Source organism: Budorcas taxicolor, chromosome 6, assembly GCF_023091745.1.
Source record: "Budorcas taxicolor isolate Tak-1 chromosome 6, Takin1.1, whole genome shotgun sequence".
Lineage (NCBI taxonomy): Eukaryota > Metazoa > Chordata > Mammalia > Artiodactyla > Bovidae > Budorcas > Budorcas taxicolor.
The window spans coordinates 103099683-103117487 of record NC_068915.1 but is presented as its reverse complement, the minus strand read 5'-3'; the positions used below and the strand labels follow the sequence as shown (position 1 = coordinate 103117487).

Sequence of the window (17805 nt, the reverse complement as noted above, 5' to 3'; positions counted from 1 at the left end):
CTGAATCTCATTCTAGTCTTTCATGACTTTTTAAAAAAAACAACCAGGGTCGGCCTCTCACCTGGTTATGGGAGGCTGGAAGGGGCAAGAGTTTTGCCATCTAAGGACATGGATTTACATCCCAGCTCTGCCACTTCCTGGCTGTGTGACTTTGGGCAAGTTGCTTACCCTCTCTGAGCCTCACTCACTTCACCTGTGAAACTGTATCAACGGCCCCCACTCAGAGGGCTGGTGTGACCCTCAATGAACCAACATTTATGGAGCCTCCTCTAAGTGCCAGCACTGGTCTGTCTCCCCTCTTTGGAATATAAGCCTCAAGAGGGCAAGTGCTGTGTCCCCAGTCCCGAGAACAATGCATGGTAAGCAGATGTCAGAAAAGTTACAAATGGAAACAGTGACATGGAGCAGGAAAAGCTGGTGAGAGGCAGTCGATGCATTTGTAGAGGTGAGCACGGGGCCCAGGGGTGTCAGGAGGTCAGGTTACGCAACCCAGGCTTCATCCTCTGGGCACTGAGGAACCAGAGTGGGTCTTTGGGCAAGGGTGGTACTGCACTGTGTTAGGAAGCCTTCTGGGGTGCAGTGGACAGAGGTTGTGGGGCTGGGGAGGGATAGGACAAAGCAAGTTGGCATGAGTGGATTAACTCCCATCTTCACTACAGCGGAACATGGTGCAAATGGGCCAAATGCGTCTGTTGGGAAAGGGGCCATGTGCTGATTGATTTTTTGCCCTCTGCATCCACTTTTCCCCTTAGTTAACAGCGCTTGAAAAATAAAACATCCACAGGAGTCACACTGGTGACGTCACTGAATCCCATGGGCTAGATGCAGGCAAGACGGACCGGTGCAGCCCACGGCAAACTGGGACGTGTCCTTCTGGTCACACCAGGCATCCGGTGCCCCAGGCTGGGTCAGATACGGCCGAGTGCTGCCAGAGCCCCTGACGGTGCTGTGCTGTGCTGTGCTGTGCTATGTTGTGTCGTGTGTTATATGTGCTATGTTGTGTCGAGCGCTGAAAGTTGTCTGTTGTATGTGTTGTGTGTGCTGCAGACATCAGACTGGCTCGGGTCCACGCCCATCAGAGGCGGGTCGCTCAGGAGCCACGCCCATCAGAGCTGGCTAGCTCAGTAGCTGGCGAGCAGATCACAGCAGCACAGGAGCCCAGCGGCTCCTGCAGGGGCTGCCCGGAGTCTCTTTGCCCAAATCAAGAATGGAATGAAGAGCTCGCGTTCATACCTCCAGTTACCCTTTCACTCCTCAACCAAATGCAGTCAGCTGTGCCTGCCCCGCCCTTTTCGCACTCAACGGGAATCCTCGCTTCTTACTGCCTGGGACAGAAGGCACTTCTCCACCGGCTCCTTCCAATTCTCTGTCTCCTCCTCCTTCGGTGCTATTGACTCCCACTGGTTATCTAGATCCTTCCTCACTGGCAAGATTCCTTATGAGCTGTAGGGCCTTCAGGCACATGACTTAACCTTCCTGAGTCTCGGCTTTCGCATCAGGGAAACGGAGGTAATCGTCCCACCCGCAGGAGTGCCGTGGGGTAAGAGATCTAAAGCAGTGAGCCTCCAAGGACGGCCAGACCCTGGGGCCGCCTCAGCTCCAGCAGCACGACGGGTCCTGGGAATCAGGCCCCCGTGTGCTCAGCAGCACAAGAAGCTCACACAGGACGCCGCACACACTTGCGAATACATTCGGTGTTCAGAGGTAACAAGTGATACAGCTTCCAGGTCCAGTCCTCAAAGCAGTCGTCATCACAAAATACAGCCCTAAAGTAAACTGGCCCGCCGGCGCCCCTGGTTACAAGAACCTGAGTTTAAACAGAAGACAGATGCTGGAGGAAGTGGGGACGCCTCGCTTTGGTTTGCGTTACCATTTGGCAGGGTGGGGACCTTGTTCAAATGTATGATTAGAAACAGTGGGCTGTATAGTGTGCCCGTGAGCAACCCCCCCCCAATCACTGAGAGTTCACCGGGTTATGAGGGCGTCCACGGGAAGACACCCCCACTTCACGGAAACCTGCTTTACGGCCAGCTCTCCAGCGAATGGGCCCTCAGAGGAGTCAGTGTGCCGACAGGGGACAGGAGGGGTGGAGAAGTGGGGACGGTGGACAGTGGTGCCCGGCGGGACGCCTGCTCCTACCTGCCAGGTCCTTGTCACTACCTGCCGGCCCCCGCCCCTACCTGTCTGCCCCTCCCCGTACCTGCTAGGTCCCTCCTCTTACATGGCCATCCCCACCCCTACCTGCTGGACCCCTCCCCCTACCAACTGACCCCTCTCCCTACCTGCTGGGCTCCTCCCGCTACCTGCCTGCCCCCCCTACCTGCCTGCCCCCGCCCCTACCTGCCCGCCCCTCCCCTCTCCCTACCTGCTGGGCCCCTCTCCCTACTGCCCCGCCCCACCACCTGCTGGCCCCTCCCCCTACCTGACTGTCCTTTCCCCTACCTGTTGGGCCGTCTCCCTACCAACTGGGCCTTCCCCTCCCTGCCTGTCTTTTGCCTTACCTGTCGGCCCCTCCCCCATCTGCTGGGCCCCTCCCCCTACCAGTCCCTCCCCCACTTGCCTGCCCCACCCCTACCAGCTAGGCCCCTCTCCCTGCCGGCCCCTCCCCTACCTGCTGGGCCTGCTGCAGCAGCTCCATGCGCTCCCGCAGGATCTGACTGTCGAACTCCCGGCTCTGCCGCAGGATCTGCCGGCGCAGCTTCTCCACGGCGGCCTGCAGGTCCTCCCGCTGGCCCTCGCTCAGCGCCTCGCTGGCCCTCCGCCCCGGCTCCTGTTGCAGCGCATCGTACAGCGTGGCCTCCAGCTCCTGGATTTTCTGAGCGACCCACATGACACAGACAGTGGGAGGTCACAAGGTGAGGGGGACAGGAAACCCCAGGACCCTGCAGCTGAGCGAGGCTGAGCTGGGGGATCTTGGGCGGGGTGGGGAGGCAGGCAGGCGGGCGGAGCAGAGTGGGGTGGGGTGAGGGAGCCCCTTCCAGCCCCCTGCACACAGTTTTGAGAACATGTCTTACTCTATTCAATCAAGATGTTCTGCTCTCTACAGATAAAGAAAAAATAGTCATAACCTCTCCTTAAAATATCTGATTCAAAGAGAGGTTTGATTGGACTCATCTTTATTTTTATCCTTGGCTTCCAATTTACTGCCTCCAGCTTGGGAAACAAATCTCTTTTATCTGGAGTAGCGTGGGAAAATGTGTTCCAAATTGCAGGCACTTGTTGTTCAGCTGGCTCATTAGAAAAGCGATTTCAACCCCAAGCAACTGGGGGCAATGTCCTCATTGCTCCCTCCTCCCGGCAAAAAGCAAGACTCCCTTGGTTAGCAAAGCACATGAGAGATTAGTAGCCAATGGAGGAGATCTTTGTGAAAGCTTGGAGTTTTCATCCTGAGGATGTTATTTCTTTTCAACTTCACGGTGAGACACTTAAATACAGTTACCTTATAGGAATATCTAGGGATGAAAGAGAGAAAGAAGTATTTCCTTCTCTTTTTCCCTAAATCCCCACCTGAATCCCTTGCTAGGAGCAGCTCCTTCTTTTCCCAAGATGCTACCGACCAACAACCAGTTTTAATGGAAACTGCCAGGAAGAGGCAGGAGGTGGTATGAAGTAGAGGGTCAACACAGGTAGCCCTCTGTGCCTGTGGCCATTTGCTCCTGTAGCCTCCCCCATTTCAGCACAGCTGTGCCAACTCTGCAAGGGAATTCCAGGCCCACCAGACCAATTTTAGCCAATAGGCATTGGCTTCCTCTCTCCCAATTCCAGTGATCACCCCAGGAAACTAGAAGGTGGGAATGTGTCCACTGACACAGCTAAGGGGTCCCCATGGAGTGGGAGCTTGCCTGTGTCTGCTGGCTGCCCCCCTTCAGCAGCTGAACTCCTAGGAGGCCCCCAAGTGGCCAGTTTCCAGCCAGGATCTCACCATCCAATTCCAGAAGCTCTACTGTGGCCCTGTGCCATCTCACTCTGCACGATGACAAAGGAACACAGGTGTGTGTCTGGCACCTGCTGTCCTCGCTTCTGCCTGGGTACATGGCACTGCCACCCTCGGGAGCATTTTACTTCCCTGACTCTTCAGGTCAGCCTCACACTGATCACAGCTCCAACCTCAACATGTGCCTGAAATCCCACTTGAGGCTCTGGAATAGTCTTTTTCCTTTTTTTTTTTTTTTGATGTGGATCATTTTTAAAATCTTTATTGAATTTGTTACAATTTTGCCCCTGTGGTTTATTCTGATTTTCTGGCCTTGAGGCATATGGGATCTTAGCCCTCTGACCAGGGATAGAACCCACACCCCCTATAGAACCCACACCCCCTGCATTAAAAGGCGAAGTCTTAACCACTGGATCGTCAGAGAAGCTCCTGGAATGTTCTTTGGGTAAGAATGTTGCTTCTACCCAGCAACAGGATCAGCCTGCCCAGGGGTCTCCTCTACAGAACCAGGACTCAGGTTCTCAGGGTCCCCCAGGGCCTTTCTGCACACAGCACTTTGACAGCCAAGGGTGGACACCGAGTTTCCCAGAGTGTGCTGGGGAACACCAGCCTTGCAAGATGTCCCTTGAGAAGAGAGTCCGAGAACCTGTGAACTTGACATATGACTTCCTCTGTTCCTCTTGGAGTCTCAGCCCATCCTTAAGCATATTAAGGAGCCAGAGGTCAACAGAATTACTCTCCCTCTTTTTTTTGGCCACAGGTTTCCATGTTATCCTCTGAAATAGTATTCCTTGGAACTTACTAGGGAAGCCCAGGGGAGGACAGAGATGGTGTATAATGCAGCAAGAAAGGGTATTTGCAAAAGGATGGAATCAAGATACAATTGATAGAATCAAAGAAAACCCAAAAAAGTGAAAGAGGGGGAAAAAAGAATGAACATGTTCTCATTTTTCAGTTGCTCTGACCACCATTACAACATTGTATGCCCAGAAATGACAATCGAGAGGAAAATGCCTTGTCTTGATGAGGCTGAAACCTTCCGGACCTTCACCATCTGCAGCTCCCTTCCCTAGGGGTTCAAGCCTCCGGAGCCTGGACGTGAAGTGTCAAGGGGAGGCGGACCAGCCTTCACATCCAGAATGTCCTGCCTGTGCTAAGCCCAGCCTCCTGCTCTCTGTATTTATGGAAGTGGGGATTGCAAGTTAATGTTTAGTTATTGATTCTGCGTTTGTTAGGTGGAAACCCTCTTTGTCAAGATTTAGCTACAAATGATCTAGGCAAAGTCTTGCTCCAGATGTTGCTACTCACTGCTTCTTCCTGAAAAAGCAGCCTTGAGCTCAGAGTTCTCTCTGATGTGGGGAACATTCAGGAAATGCCCCCTCAAAGTCATATGACCTATGAACCTGAACATGGTCCCTCCTTACACTCGTCACCTGGAAGCCCACAACTGGTTCTGTGACCCAGGCTTGATGTTGCACAGAACCTCACGACAAATAATTCTTGTTCTGATGATCACCTGCCCTCCACTCACTGCTTTACCTGTGTTCTTTTTAAAAAAAAATTTTTTTTGCCATGCCATGCGGCATGTGGGATCTTAGTTCCCCAACCAGGGATCGAAACCCATGCCCCTGCAGTGCAAGCGTTGAGTCTTAGCCACTGAACTGCCTGGGAAGTCCCACTTCTGTGTTCCTTTGTGACCGTCTCTTTTTGCTACTTATGGGAAAGCTTGCTCTGGGCTTTAAGCATGTAAATAAATATTAATAAAAATATAAATAAGCAGAAAGTTTCTTTTCCTTCATCTCAAATGGTTACTAGAACTGAGTGTGTGTGCTGAGTTGTTCAGTGGTGTCCAACTCTTTGCGACCCAGTGGACTGTAGCCTGCCAGGCTTCTCTGGCCATGGGGATTCTCCAGGCAGGAATACTGGAATGGGTTGCCATGCCCTCCTCCAGGGGATCCTCCTAACCCAGGAAGTGAACCCAGGTCTCGCACATTGCAGGCAGATTCTTAACTGGCTGAGCCACCAGAAAAGCCCAGAACTGAATAAGTATGCCCAGAGAAATTGATCAAGCTAAGTAAATATTTTGGAAAAATCATGACTGACTTGGAAAAAGTGACCATTTATCTGTACAGTTGTTCAGGTTGAAACCAAAACGTGGAGGCGGCATTGGGATCTTGCCCACGCAGCATCACACGGACCCCACATTCACCATCAGCCCCCAAGGGAGAGCAGCCTGTAGTGCTGAGTCTAAAGAACCAGAACATCCAACCCACTTCCGGTCCTACCAGGTAAGCCTGGTCGAGGGCTTGCTTCCTATAATCCAGCTCCTCCTCCAGGTAGCCCTTCTGCCTGCTGAACAGATCCTGAAAAAGAGGAGGTGCCCAGGGTCAAGATCAGCACAAGGACTCATCACCAGGCAGCTCTTCAGAGCCAGCCTACTCACACTCGCTGGGGAGTGACAGTCCCACCGAGGTGGGGACCCATCAGGTGCTCGAGTGAGAAGGGGGGGTCAGATCTGCCCTCGTCGCTTCTGTGTGAACCCCCAGCAGGAGCCTCCCAGGCCCAGGAACCCCCATCAAGCCTTTCCCCATACCCCCAGCTTCCTTCCTCTTGGGTGCCTGGGCTGGTTCCCAAACCCAGGTTGTAGGAATCCTTCTGAAGACCATTTCAATAGTTCTCTGATGTGGCTCTTTCTCCCCCCACCAGCAGCATCACCCATCTCCTGGGTACTCTCCCTGCTGGACATGTCCTCCTCACCCTCCATCACTCAGTCCCCCCAAGCATGAGTTCTCCAGAACCCCAATATCTTCCTGTTACTGACTGGAGGGTTTCAGGGTTAGAGCTCAGCTGTTGCAGCCACTTGGTTCTGTAGAGGAGGAAACAGAGGGCCAAAGAGGACCAGTGCCTTGTTCTAGATGCCACGGTTCACTGGTGATGGAGGTGGACTAGACACCCAGGCCTGGGGATTCAGCTCAGGGCTCTTCCCATGCCACACACTGCCTCCAGGCCTCAGGCTCTTCCTTATTCCCCTCACTTCTACTTGGGGAAATTGGTCTTTGAAAGTTCAAGAACCATCTCTTCTGGCAGCCTTCTCCAACATCCCCAGACTGGGTATGACAGATCCTGCTCTATGCCCAGGACCCCTGGTGAATAGCCACCATCACTGTTAATCAGGTGCCCACAGGTGCCAAGCACTGTGATAATGGGCTATGAGTCCAACATCACTCATCCCTCCAGCTCACCGAGATGGAGATAGAAAACCCCATTAGCCATAAGAAAAAGGAGGTCCAGGGTGTCTCTCCCAAACTCAAGTCCAGGAAGGGGCAAGTGAAGACGGGAGCCCCTTCTTTGTGTCTCCGGAGCCCCTGGTCCATCTGCTTCCATCTCACTGACCTGCCTCTCCTAAGGCTCTCATGCTGCACCGTGGCTGTCCACTCCCACGCACATGTCCCCATGGGCTTTTGGGCTAGACCCTCAAGGCAGGGACCCTGCTATTCATTACTGAACCCCTAAAACTGTCATAGTTTCCAGGATCACAGAGGCTCCAAAAATATGTATCAAGTGAATAACTGAGTGAATAGATGATGACCACACCGGATAGGGATGAAAGCAAAAGCAAAATTTAGAAATGCATGCAAATCAACACAAAACACACGTAAATCCTTCCCGGGAAGCGAGTTATCTGCACTCTGTCAACCCCCTCCCTCCCAGGGTCGGGGCATGTCCTTTACCTTCTCCTTCTCCAAGTCTAGCATCTTCTGGGTCAGGGCTGCCTCCGTTCCCTCTATTTGCTTCAGCCACTGGAAAACAGCAGGGACAGAGAGCGCAGCTAGTCAGAACCAGTGCCCATCATCGGGCCGCCCTCCTCGAGGAGGCTCCTGGCCCAGAGGGGTCCCCCCACATGTCCCATGGTGGTCCTTGAAATGGAATTTCATAGTCTGCACAGATGTTTCAGCTTCAACAGATGTTTGCTCAGGAATCATGGGTACACGTGTGTGCATATGTACGTGAAGATGGGTGTGAGGCGTGTGTCCAGGTGAGCCTGTATGTAGAGGAGGTGGTGGGTATGCACGGTGGATCCGTGTGGAAGGCTGCGAGCATGTGCCCTGAGAGCCCCCCAGGTGGGCGGGCAAGCCTCCCTGGGTTCTTCCCTGCTGTGTACTGGTGGCTTCCCACCTGGGACCTCACCCAGCCCCCTCACGACCACCCTGTGGAGAAGGCAGTGTCACTCCACATTGCGGGTGAGGACATGGCAGCTGAATTAAGTCACTTGTCTAAGGTCACACAGGTGAGAAGCGGGGTTTTGTACCCTGCCCACAGGTCTGCACCCCACAGCTGCCCCCTGCAGCCACCTGGGGCATGTCTGAACAGCCAGGGGCACCATGAGGTTTAGGAATGAAGGGGGTTCTGACCAGGCAGGCTGTGATGGCCTGAGAGAACCCGTGGGGGCACCTGGATGGGCTGGTGATGGGGTTGTGTCTGCCCATTCTCAGGTCTGGGCTGGGGGTAAGCGGGCACAGGCAGCTGCCCCTTAAGTGTGGGCATGCAGGTGTCTCTTTATGAGGAATCCACCTGAGAGCCGGGGCGGGGGGTGGGGGGGAGGTCCAGGTAACTGGGTGACACCCTGTGGAGGATGTTTTAGGGTGTCCAGGAGGGTAGGGTTTGACACCATGTATGAATATTCACCTCCTCGTTGCTAAAGCCCACAGACGAACTCCTTGCCATGGGGCTTGCGTGCTACTCGCCTGTGGTCGGGCCCCGTCCCGACGCCCCAGACCCCTTGTCTCCTCATTGCTAAAGCCAACAGACGACCTCCTTGCCGTGGGGCCCGGAAGCCAAGCACCTGGGGACGGGCCCGTCCCGACGCCCTAGACCCCTTGTCCTCCTCCTCCTCTGGACATGGCTGCCCCTCCTGGACTCTCAGGGCCCTCAGAGCCCCTGTCCTTGGTCATCCTCTCTCCTCGAGGGGTCCTCCTTTAGGGGTTCTCACCTCCTTTATGGGTTCTCCCTCTTTGAAATGTCTCTGAAATGCCCCCTTTAGCCCAGACATGTCTCCCACAGCCCGACGCCTCAAGCCCCTGAGAAAGGGCTCACTGGCCCCCCTCTACAGGGAGGAGCCCCGTCTCATCTTGACCCTGGAAGGGAACTGAGAGCAGCCATAGCTCTTCACCTTGACCCCGGAAGGGAAAGCTGAGAGCAGCCATAGCTCCACCCCCTTCACTTCCCGTTGTTGGTTCTACCTCCTCTTGGTTTAAAACCCCGCCCACCACTCTCCATTGCAACTGCCCAAAGCAGGCCCCCTCTCCGCCCCCAAGCTTGCGTCCAACTCCAAATCCCCTTCGGCCAGTGCCTTCCCTCAGAAACACTTAGCATCTACTTGCGGACCTTCCCTGCTCCCACTTAAAGCCTCCCAGGAGAGCCTGGCACTCCTGACAACGCTGGGGGAACAGCCCCGCCTTCCCTCACCTCAGGGCCTCTGCCCACCTCCTCTCTCTGCCCGGAACGTCACCACTTCCATCCCCAGCCTCCGCCCAGGTCTGTATAGAGGTAACATCTACTCAGCCTGTGGACCTGTGTTAGGTGTCGCTTCCTCCAGGAAGGCTTCCCTGTTGGCTCAGACAGTAATTTGCCCACAATGCAGGAGACATGGGTTAGATCCCTGGGTCAGGAAGATCCCCTGGAGAAGGAAATAGCAACCCACTCCAGTGTTCTTGCCTGGAAAATTCCATGGACGGAGGAGCCAGGTGGGCTACGGTTCATGGGGTCGCAAAGAGTCAGACACGACTGAGCGACTTCACTTTCTTTCTTTCTTTCCTCCGGGAAGCCTGCCCTGCTTCCTGAGTTTGTGGGATCCGAGGCCTTCCACGAATCCCGGCACAGCTCTCAGCTGACAGATTGCTGCTTCCCTTGTCCCACCACATGGGGTGTGCTCTGTTAAGTTTCCTCACCCAGCCCGGGGCCTGGCCTGAAGCAAGCTCCGACAGTCACTTGCAGAACGAAGGGGGATGCGGGGCTGAGGAGGTGTGTGGGGCGCATGCTGGCTCCATAGCAGGAACAAGCCTAGATAAAGCTGCACCCACAGAGCCTCCCCCTAGAGTTCACGTTTGCTGTGCCCCCAAGGGTGGCTACAGAGGCAGCCGTGGGAGCAGGTGCCCAACGCAGCATTTCCTTAGACTAGGCTGAGCGGGTGTGCAGTGTCTTAGAAACTGGGAAACATATTTTCGACAAGGAATGAAAAAGACTTTCTTTGTACTATCCTAAGGCAAGCAATCATAAAATGAATAAACTAAAATGGAGAGTCCAGTTTCGAATCCTTACAACAAGCTGCTCTTCGCTTTTATAGAATATGATGTCTAGTTTTTTTCTTATTGCTAAGAAAAAAGATTTGCTATGCACATTATGCATTCAAAAAAAACCTAAAACATTTTGCTTTGTATATTAGCTGTCTGTACTTAGTCGCTTAGTCGTGTCCAACTCTTTCTGACCCCATGGTCTGTAGCCTGCCAGGTTCCTCTGTCCATGGGGATTTTCCAGGCAAGAATATCGGAGTGAGTTGCCATGCTCTCCTCCAGGGGATCTTCCTGACCCAGAGATGGAACCCAGATCTCCCACATTGTAGGCAGATTCTTTACTGTCTGAGCCAACAGGGAAGCCCAAGAATACTGGAGTGGGTAGCCTCTCTCTTCTCCAGAGGATCTCCCTGACCCAAGAATCAAACCAGGGTCTCCTGCATTGCAGGCAGATTCTTTCCCAGCTGAGCTACTAGGGAAGCCCATAAATACTGGAGTGGGTAGCCTATCCCTTCTCCAGGGGATCTCCCTGACCCAGGAATCAAACCAGGGTCTCCTGCATTGCAGGCGGAGTCTTTACCAGCTGAGCCACCAGGGAAGCCCACTCACAACAGGCACACACACAGAAAAACTTGACAGGTCCTTTTCAGCCACTGGGGGTGTAAAGTGAGGACAGAAAGCGCTGGCCCTGGGCACCCAGGCATGTGAGGGCACGGATTTCATATCAGAGTCCCACCAGATGTCTATGGGGCCTCGCTCTGGGAGGGAACTTGGATGTTCAGGGCTGAGCCATCCTCCAAGAGGGAGAGGCGTGGGGACAGGGCACCTGCTGCCCCCAAAACCCTGAAGGAGAAGTGAGACAGCCCACGGGGCACGGGGAGAGGGCCTCTCACAGTAGGCATGGCCAGTGCACACCGCCCCCCACCCCCACGTTGGCACTTTGCCAACCAGTGCAGGACTCTGAGGGGTGGGGAACTTCCCAGGGGTGGGGAACTTCCTCCTCGTAAGACCCAACCCTCCTTTCAGAGAAGGGTCCTAAGGCCTTGATTCTGGGCCAACTACTAGAAAACCTGCCTGTGGCCTAAGCTATATTTCTCCAATCTGTTGTTACCAGTGAGAGCCCGGATTTTTAAAAACTTCCATCTTTGACTGATTTTGACCTTGTGGGAGCAGAGAAGTGATTTGTGATTGCTTGTATGCCCCTGAACATCCCGTGTTCTCTGCTCAGCCTCTGTGTGGTGGTGGGCGGCGGGCAGCAAGGCAATACCCCTGATCTTGGACTCTGCTGACCAGAGGTGGGTCTGGCGGGTGCTGAGATGGGCCAGACCTTCTAGGAGGAGAAGGGCTTCCCCAGGTGGTGATGGGAGAAGGGTGAGCTGCCCAGGCAGGACCCCATTTGCACACCCAGGTGGCTCTGGTGTCCATCTGCCAGTGCAGGGGACAGAAGCGATATGGGTTTGATCCCTGGATTGGGAAGATTTCCTGGAGGAGGAATGGTGCCCCACTCCAGTATTCTTGCCTGGAGAATCCCATGGACAGAGGAGCCTGGTGGGCTACAGTCCATGGGGTCGCAAAGAGTCAGACACGACTGAAGCAACTTAGCACCTAGCACCAGGACCTGAATGCCCAGGGCCATGCAAACTGGTTTGAGTGGGACTTCACTCACAGGCTATGAAAGGGGTTTCATGCTCTTAGAGAGAAAATTGAAGTGTACCTCAGTTTGGTCGGATACCAGAATTGAATGGCAATTTTCAAAATGATGTATGACTTGGTTGAGGGGGGCTGGCTGAGGATGTCACTGGGGCTCTGGGTCCCACTGCCAGCTTTCCTACAGCACCTGTCAGCTCCAGGGTGTCCAGCTTGACCCTGTTTGCCTGGGACTGTCCCCGTCTCAGCACTGAAATCCCACATCCCAGGCAAACAGGACACTTGGGCATCCTGGCTGACCTGTAGGTGCCTCCAGGGTCCCACTGATCCACTTCTCCTCTGGCTGTGCACGCTCAGCGCCATTTCTCCCTGAGAGGGAGACACAGCACCTCCCAAACACTGGGTCTTCAATCACAGACACACAGCACAGAAAATGAGACATGCCCCTGAAAAAATGAGAGGACATCTGTCTCTAAGTCCAGTCTCCATGGACTGTCCCAAATGAGGAGCTGGGCCCCTCTCACTGGCACAGAGTCCAACTTCTAAGCACCAGTCCTGAATATTGTGCCAACCCTGGGCACCATCACTCCTGCCACCACCCTTGTGGGGTGTCAGGGGGTGCTGGTAGGCAAGGCCGCCTGGCACAGGTCTCTGCATTTAGGAAGCAGAGCATGGCGCTGGCCGTCCAACTTGGGACTCTACGGTCAGCGACCAGCAGGGGCTGCTATAGGTGGGCAAGGAGTGGGCGACAGGGTCAAAGTAGATAGCAGCCGCATGCCAGGCAGGTCCCGTGTTCTCAGTGTACAAGGGATCTATGCCACTCACCTTGCACAACTGTAGAGGAGCCCCGAAGGTCTGAGGCGGGGCCAAGGCTGTGAGTCTATAAAGACCTCTGTTTGCTGCATGTGGGGAGGAGCTTATTGGGAAGGGTACAGGTGGGAGAATTTGGTACCTGGCAGAGGCTGTTCTCAGCAGGGCTAGGGACTCCAGACAGCCTGCCACCCTCCAAGAGGCTCAGCGGGGTAGAAGAGAGGGAGACTCCCTCCCCGGGCCCACTGCTCCAGCCCCACCCTGGTCCCTGGCGTTGCCTGCTCTTTGCTCACCATCCTTATACATCGATCAGTCACCTCCCAGTACCCAGCCTGGCCCCAGGTGCTTGGCAGCGGTGCCTGGTCCCAGTTAAAAGTGCCGTGTCCGGGAGTCTTGACGTTCACCAGCAAGGCTCGGGGCTCAGGGAGATGGAGGGGCCGGCCTGCAGCAGCCCCTGCAGTTAGCGGGTGTGGGGCTGACAGCCAGCCTGGGAGGGGCCTCTGGGGAACCAGAAGGGAGCCCTGGGCACATCCTCAGGCGTGCTAGGTAGTGCATGTTGGAATGAACATGGAATAAACTGAAAGCGCTTGCCGGGTTCTCTCCATGACCCCAGGAGACTACACTGTCACGTTTGGCTCTCCTCTTGAGAGGATCTTTTCGGAATGCACTCCATGTCACTGTCACCTACCATCACCTGGATCTGAGGAGCCAACAGCCAGCCAGGTGTGAGTCCTCCTCACCCCGCTCACCTGAGGACACAGACTCAGCCAGGTGACTGTGACAGTGACGTGGGCATCTCCACTTACCAGCTGTGTGACCTCAGCAAGGCTTTGCCGTAAGTCTGTTGCCAACATTTAAGGCCCTGTGCACAGGGAAGGCTGGACAGGTTCTCAGGGGGAAAAAAAAAAAAAAAACTATTTACATTTTAAATGTCCTCCCAAAGATTCCAGAAGGAATCCTGATTAAAATCATTAAGACTTCATTATAAAAATAGCATTTTAAAATTTAACTTGTGTTTACAAGAGAAAGATCCACAGACAAGACCACATTGAAAAGTCGGGTATGTCTTAAAACACCCTAAATTAATGTAAAAGGCAAACCAGGAATGTATTTTTTAAATAAATATGGCAAAAGTTATTATCTTTAGCATGTAAACCTCACAGAGAAGTCAGTAAGAAAAACCATTATTACGACCAAATTCATATTAAAAAAGTGAATAGATGAAGGCATGATTGAATGAAGCTATGAGTGAATGACAAACAAACAGAATGGAATGTAATTACAATTCTCAAGGAACAAGAAAATGGATAATACACAAAAAATTCATTATCACTAGCACGTGAACAAATGAAAATTAAAGTAATGACATCATATGATTTTTGCCTGTCCTATCAGCAGAATTCTTAGTGGCCACATATGCCTTGCTGAACAAGAAACAGGTTCATGTAGAAGGCGACTTGGTACCATTTTCCTGGAAACGACTGGACAGTGTCAAAGCTCTTAAAAACCCTCTTACCCATCGGCCCAGTGATCCCACTTCTAGAATCTATCCTGTGGAAGTGTTTTAAAACATAGATAGAAACTTATGATTAAAGATGCTTGCTCATCGCTGCATGATGATAAACAGAAAAAAAAAAAAGAGCAGAAATACTCCAATATGTTAACAGCGGAAGAATATTTAACTGAGGGCGTGGCTGTAGGTAGAATGATGCAAGGCCGTTCGATCTCATCGGGGAAAGCTTATGAAGCAGGATTAAAAGCTATAGTCAAGTATGATCCCAAAGTTTGTTTCTTTTTTTTAAAAAAGGGGGCGCAGGGGGGAAAAAAACTGGAAGGAAATAAAACCAACTGTCGCAGACGGGGTTCCTCGAGGGGAGTTTGATTTTCTTTCTCAGTCTCTAAGCTTTCTACCATAAGCATGAGTGACTTTCCCCTGGAAAACGAACAGGCGTGCACGTGCGCATGCAAACGCAGACAGGAAACCAGAACCATGCTTCCAGAACAAAGCGAGACGCCAATGTACAGTTTCTTGTATGGTGCCAGGAAGCTTGGACAAGGTGTATGGACAGAAATGCCGCTGGGCTCTACCTTTTCACACAGGGCAAGCACAGTTCCAGCCTGGATTATTGCAACCTGTTCTTCATTTCTCAAATTCTAAAACACAAAAATGGGCAAGGGCGTTTTACACTGCTCCCACATCCCGTGCAAACAGTCAGCCCTACGCGACTCTGAAAGCGGCCTCCCCAGGGTCAGCCCCAAACTCATAGAAGTGACAGGTCTGAGGACCGGCCCTTCGGGGGTGGGGACACCTCACACAGCGTCCCCGAGCCTTTTAGAAACAGGGCCTCGCTCAAGCCCAGTCTTTTAAGAAGGCAAAAGTCTCACTTTGGGATTTCAGAGATCTTGAGTGCTTCCACTTTCTTTCCGGGCATTTATTTTTAGGCCTTTTTAACCCTCATTACTCACACGCTGTCAGGATGACCTAACTTCTGAACCCCACTTCTGACGGATGCGGACCCAGCCACCCACGCAGGAACATGGCCATACAAAAGCCTTACATTGTACTTAGTCGATCTCTTAAATCAGGAAGAAATTAAAACAAAAACGGAAACAAAAGCCACAACAGAGTACACCCGAATCAAAACAAGGACACGAAACCGGAAACCGATCGCTCATAGTTACCCCGTTATCGCCAAGGATATCTAATTTCTTCATAAGGTCAGAAATATTCACATCCTGGAAAAGATGTCCAACGTTCATTTTGTGTGAGCTACAAAAGCCATCCACACCAATCTCTGGGGCCACAGCCCTCACTCCTTGTAAGACACCATTCCCTTCCTTGGCTCTTAGTATATAAGGCCCGGCGGAGAGTTATTCTTGGTGGTCCCTTCAAGCAGAGAGGGCTGCTAACTGCCGTATATTGGCTGAGTTTTACCCCAGCACAAACACTGCTTTCTGGAAATTCTCATGGGATCCTGTAGGTCGAAAGGACCTCTCTGTGCCCGCGGGCCTAGGATTCCAGGGTCACGGCCAAGGGTTGTAAGAACCACCACCAGCTCCCGAATCTAGAACACTCAGCGTGCTCTGAGCACTTCACTGAGTCTTCAGGTTCATTATCTAGCTTAAAAACTGTCACACCCCTTTCACGGGGTGGGTGTTGCCACTCAGATCTCCTAAATGAAGAGACTGAGGGTCAGACAGGCTCTGGGCCAGAGCCAGGAAGTGGCCAAGGTGGGGTTTGCTTTCAAGCCTGTATCCCATGGCTCTGCTCTTTTTAACGTGAATATAAATTTGGTGACCCACCTAGAGTAATGAACTCTGACTTTCAAAACTGAGTGGAGCGACAGGGGGTCTATTATTAAAATTAATTCTAGCCCTGGCACAGGCACACAACCCCCTTTCCAGCTGAGCCTGGCTTTCGGGCGAGCGGGCCATGGCCGTAATAGAGTGCAGGCACCCCCCCGGGCACGCTACCTTAACTCCTTCCTGGCGACAGAACAGCTGGAGGGCGCTGCTGTTGTTCTCGGGAAAGGTGGTGATTTGGAGGTTAAATGCTGGCGACCTCCGCTCTCTCTCCTGGGGAAAAGATTTGGTTTAAAAACAGAACTTTATTGTATTATTTCACCACGTCATTTTCCCACGTTATTCAGCAAAAAACCAAGGAATTCCAGTTGGCAAAGTTGTTCCTAGTAAGTGCACACTCAGGCTACGGTCTCGTCTGTGGTGGAGACGCTGTCCTGTCTGCCCCGCAGCGGATCCCCTGCGGACACTGGGTTACTTCTTAACCTAGTCAGCTGGGAAGAAATGTTTAGCAGAGTGTCCTGAGTGGACCTGTTGATCAAAGCCCAAGAAGTCACACAATCATTAAATACTTGATGAAGAACAATCGTGGGAAATTTCAATAGAAGTCATTGTTAGCTCACTTCATCGTCACATAACCCCAGGAGGCAGCCGTGAACGCTTCCGTTTTGTGGACAGAGAGAAGGAGGCTGTGAGACAGGACCCCTCCGAGGTCCCATGCGATTGAGTGACAAGGCCAGACCCCAGACCCTGGCTTCGTATCTTTTTCAATACGATCTTCTGACTTTGTTTACAAATTTTTTTTCTGATCTGCACTAACCTTCCAATGATCATTCTACCCTTGCCTTATAGTGATAAGTCAAATCTCAACTACTAAGAAAGGAGAGCAAGCATTTTCCCAGAAGTAGTACATTAATCATAGGTAAAGCGACAGATTTTTAAAAAGGAACTGAGATGCCCAGTTACTTACAGAAATAAAGGACAGCAGCAAAACAGTACTCTGGTCTCAAATGTGTTTCCTACACAGAGCTGTCTTTAAACCCCGAGCAATGGACAGGTCAGCCAGCAGCCAAGGCCTCGCCAAATGATACCTTGAAATCAAACTGCTTTTATTTCCTCAAAATTATAGTCAGTAAGCTTGCTTTGGACCACAGCTGCAGAATCAAGCCACAGAACCAAAGAGTTACTTTAGCCGTTAACTAAGAAATGTAGCCAAGGCAGCCCTGGATGGCAGGTCCCTAAGCAGATCCTCTAAAGTAGAGGGGAAGGGCGGGGCCATTAATTCAGTTAATTTCCACGAAGCCCCAATCAGGCTAACCTGGTTTGAAACAGTTTAGATAGAAAACCTTATTTCCCTCATTAGACTAGAACAGCCACATTCACAATGGTTCCATGCTATAGATGTCTCTTCTACCTGTAATACTTACTTACAGGGGGTCTCCATAGAAGAGCTGACATAAGAAAGCTCATGTTTTATATGAATGAAAGTCAGAAAACTGATTTCTAATGACTCCTCCAAAGGATGGTGGAAACGCTTGAAAGTTCTAGAAAAGTGCCAATGCTTATGGAATTCTCATGAGAAATGGCGGGTAGCAAAGAGCCGTGAAAGGTTTTCTGACAGTGGTAGAAGTATTCACCATAATCTTTCTTAACTTCTCCTTCTGCTGCCTGAACAAAGGACTCAGTTTATGTTTAGACAAGAGCTGAATCACACGGCAACACCTGGCTCTGAGACAGTCAGGCCATGGTCCATGCTAGCACAACAAAGTACAGGATGAGATGCCCTAGGGAAGTGAAGTGAAGTGAAAGTGGCTCAGTCGGGTC

General features: G+C 52.2%; 1 protein-coding gene across 1 annotated transcript in view; it reads right to left on the bottom strand.

Annotated features, from left to right (window-relative positions):
* The window catches only part of JAKMIP1 (janus kinase and microtubule interacting protein 1), a 72944-nt gene that overhangs the window by 7400 nt on the left and 47739 nt on the right, over window positions 1-17805 (bottom strand). The window contains exons 13-18 of the mRNA XM_052641718.1: window positions 16156-16257; window positions 15364-15417; window positions 14770-14835; window positions 7666-7734; window positions 6220-6297; window positions 2612-2815 (exon numbers count right to left, since the gene is read on the bottom strand). Coding sequence (XP_052497678.1) covers window positions 2612-2815; window positions 6220-6297; window positions 7666-7734; window positions 14770-14835; window positions 15364-15417; window positions 16156-16257 — 573 coding nt within the window. The remainder of the gene's footprint in view (window positions 1-2611; window positions 2816-6219; window positions 6298-7665; window positions 7735-14769; window positions 14836-15363; window positions 15418-16155; window positions 16258-17805) is intronic.